At 36.1% G+C, this 3609-nt stretch overlaps 1 protein-coding gene across 1 annotated transcript; it reads left to right on the top strand.

The window, feature by feature from the left end:
* Positions 1–1140: 1140 nt before the first annotated feature.
* On the top strand, positions 1141–3140 carry LOC145088589 (cytochrome P450 CYP82D47-like). The gene is made up of 2 exons (XM_079026960.1): positions 1141–2153; positions 2230–3140. Exons 1-2 carry the CDS (start codon positions 1209–1211, stop codon positions 2866–2868), a joined length of 1584 nt encoding a protein of 527 aa, XP_078883086.1. The 5' UTR covers positions 1141–1208; the 3' UTR covers positions 2869–3140.
* Positions 3141–3609: the final 469 nt, after the last annotated feature.

Genomic DNA, 3609 nt, shown 5'->3' with positions numbered 1-3609 from the left:
TGTTCCTGTAATTTATAAAAATGTCCCCATACTGTTTTTTTTACAACAAGTGGTCCTTGCCTAATAAAAATTTATAGATTACGTCACCGCAAAACAAACATCAAAGCTTATGAGTTTGTTAAATACAAGCACGTCCCCACAAAATAAGAGAAAACAATTTGTAGTTATTCAAGGAAATTTCTGGATAATTTTATACGTACTTCTCAAATTGCTTCGTATACCTACTTGTGAATGACATAGTATGTGTTATCCCTATAATTTGACAATATATAGAGTGAGAAATACATAAAATAACACCTAATTAAGATTATATCACAATTGTTCCGACTCTAAGGAGGTTCTCTCGACCCCCACCCATTTTTATTATTTACTAATTTTCAATTATAACCCCATACATGTAACCTTCGTCATTTTTTGCATAATAATTTGATTTCTTACATCTACTACTTATTTTACACTCAAACTTCATCATTTTAAGTATTTTGTTTTTAAAACTCCACACACATTTATATAGGTATTAAAGAGTAATTCTATACGTACTCCTAAATTGGTTTGTGTATCGACTTCATAGTAAAATAGTGTATATATATCCTCATGATTTGACAATTTATGTGAATAAAAGATACGTATAATAGCACCTGTAATAAATCGTTACTCAAAAAATATAATAACTCTTTTTATTTTTTTTTTCGAAATTTTAAATCCACAAAAAACAACGGAAAACGGATATGGCCATATAATACTTACAAAGATACAAGATATACAAAGAAAGATTATATGTTTAATTTATACCTGAAAGATTTAAGTAAATATTAAATAATCTATGCAAATTAAACATAACAAATTTAAATCTTTCCTGTTTGTATTTTTGGTTTGCTTAATATTTTTTAATTAATTTTGTAATTTGATGACGTTATAATATACTTGATATTGATTTCAATTTGAAAGTATTGAGCAATTTTTGTAATACTATAATCTGTTACACATAATCTCTAGCTTTTAATTAAATATTAGAAATAAACGAATATGTATAAATAAATGTAACTTAGAAGGGATAAAAAATGAATTTAAAAAAAGAATCTTGTATGGTTCACAATATTTTAAATATTTTTGGATTGCGCGCACACATATACAATTACACATAACCAAGCAGTGAGTTGGAACTCTATCTCTCGTCTTCCACAATTATTGCAGCCGCTCACACAGCGATGGAGTTGCATCTCTCGTCTTCAACAATTGTTACATCCATCTTTTCTTCTGTTGTAGTACTAGTTTTCTTACTCCATACCCTAGGCAAAAAGAAGGCAACGACAGGGAAGAACCGAAATCCACCACAAGCAAAAGGGGGATGGCCTATAATCGGGCACCTACATCTTCTAGGTGGACCTGAGCTACCTCACAAGGTTTTAGGTGACATGGTAGAAGAACATGGCCCTATCTTCACCATCAACCTCGGTGTTCATCAAACTTTGGTGGTGAGTGACGGGGCTATAGCTAAGGAGTGCTTTACAACAAACGACAAGGCCTTTGCAAGTCGACCGAAAGCAGAGGCAGTAAAACTCATGGCTTATGATTATGCCATGTTCGGCTTTACTCCATATGGCGAGTATTGGCGACAAATACGCAAGATGGTAACGCTCGAGGTTCTTTCTCAACGACGAGTTGAAATACTTGGGCATATTCGAGCTTCAGAACTTAGAGCATCCATCACAGATTTATATGATGTTTCGGTAAAGAGTTCAGATGTGTTGAGGGTGGATATGGGTCAGTGGTTTGGAAATTTTGTAGTAAACATTATGGTTAGAATTATTTCCGGGAAGAGGTTTTCGCCAAAGGATGAAGAAGGCGTTCGATTTCAGAGCATTGTAAAAAAGTTCTTCGAGTTAATGGGGGCATTTGTGGCTTCTGATTTTATCCCTTATCTCAGGTGTTTCGATGTGGGTGGATACATAAAAGCCATGAAGAAGACAGCGGGAGATTTGGACGATATCTTTGACGGGTGGTTAAAGGAACACAAAATGAATAGTAACTCTTCACTCCAACATGAAGGCAACCAAGATTTCATAGATGTGCTAATGTCCATTCTTCAAGGTGCTTCTGAAGAAGCATTCCCGGGGTTTGACCATGATACAATTATCAAATCCACATGTCAAGTAAGTGAATGTACTTTTCGAAGATCTTTTAGATATAAGTTGTAATTAAACTAAATTCCATTTCGCATGCATGCAGCAACTCCTAGTAGCAGGCGTGGACACCACATCTTTGACATTAACATGGGCTTTGGCATTGTTGCTCAACAACCCAAAAGCATTAGAAACTGCCCAAAATGAAATCGATGAGCATGTTGGAAGGGACAGGCTGGTGGAGGAGTCGGATTTGAAGAACTTAGTCTACCTGGATGCCATCATCAAAGAAACATTCCGCTTATACCCAGCTGGACCACTCTCAGTTCCTCATGAGTCACTCGAGGACTGCATTGTTGATGGATACAATATTCCAAAAGGCACTCGTCTGTTGGTAAATCTCTATAAGATGCAACGTGACCCTAAAATTTGGTCAGAGCCTCTTGAATTTAGGCCTGAGAGATTCTTGACTAGTCACAAGGGTATTGATGTCAAGGGAAACCATTATGAATTGCTTCCTTTTGGTAGTGGTAGAAGAATGTGCCCTGGTGTTTCTTTTGCCCTCCAGGCTGTGAGTTTAGCGCTAGCTAGCTTGATTCAACAGTTTGTCCTCAAAAAACCATCAAACCAACCTGTTGACATGACGGAAAGCTTGGGACTGACTATAGGCAAAGCAACACCACTTGAAGTCATTTTAGCCCCCCGATTATCCTCTAATATGTATCAGCATCATGTTGGCTCATGAAATCAACTTCAAATTCCCTGCATACACGTTCCACATCATCGTGAATGTGAGAAGGTGCCTATTACCGACCTAGTTAATAAAATCATGATAATTATTATGTAATGAAGTCATGTTTTTAGAAAATAAAGATTCAAAATAACAATAATGCTTGGATATTGTTTGGATCGTGATTATATCACTTTCTGAAATATGTACTTCGTCTCTTACAGCATGGGATATATGAATTTTGAACTCGGATAATCCATGAAATCTGATTTGGATTACAGGCCTAATCTAAACCTTAAACACATAATACCTTGTGATGTTATGTATTCTTGAGAGATAGAAAGATTGATAATGATCAATTTCTTATGTGTGAATGATCAACCCTTTTCTTGAATAATTACCTTGCATTTATACAAGGAGCGAAAAGTGGTTACACCAAAATGGCGCCAAAAGAGTAGTTTTAGGACATAACCGAAGCATACATCACCATGATGTCATCGGTGGGTTTTTGGTGGGAAAATATATGGTCGAACTATTTCTTTATATAGAAATCCGTTCTGGTTTCGGGGCGCTGCCCCTTAGAAACCCGTACCCAGGGGCGCTACCATCAGACCCCTATTTACCCGAGTTCACATTTAACACTCCGAATGTGCACCCCGTATCTTCAGTCTCAGATGGTTAAGTTAACTATCTGAATCCCACCTATCACGAGAACAATAATAATCACACTAAAATATGCTCATAACACTAAAAATA

Source organism: Lactuca serriola, chromosome 2, assembly GCF_051521515.1.
Source record: "Lactuca serriola cultivar US96UC23 chromosome 2, Lser_US96UC23_V15, whole genome shotgun sequence".
In the NCBI taxonomy this organism is placed as follows: domain Eukaryota; kingdom Viridiplantae; phylum Streptophyta; class Magnoliopsida; order Asterales; family Asteraceae; genus Lactuca; species Lactuca serriola.
Note: the sequence above shows the minus strand (reverse complement) of the source record. Positions and strands in the feature narration are given on the sequence as shown.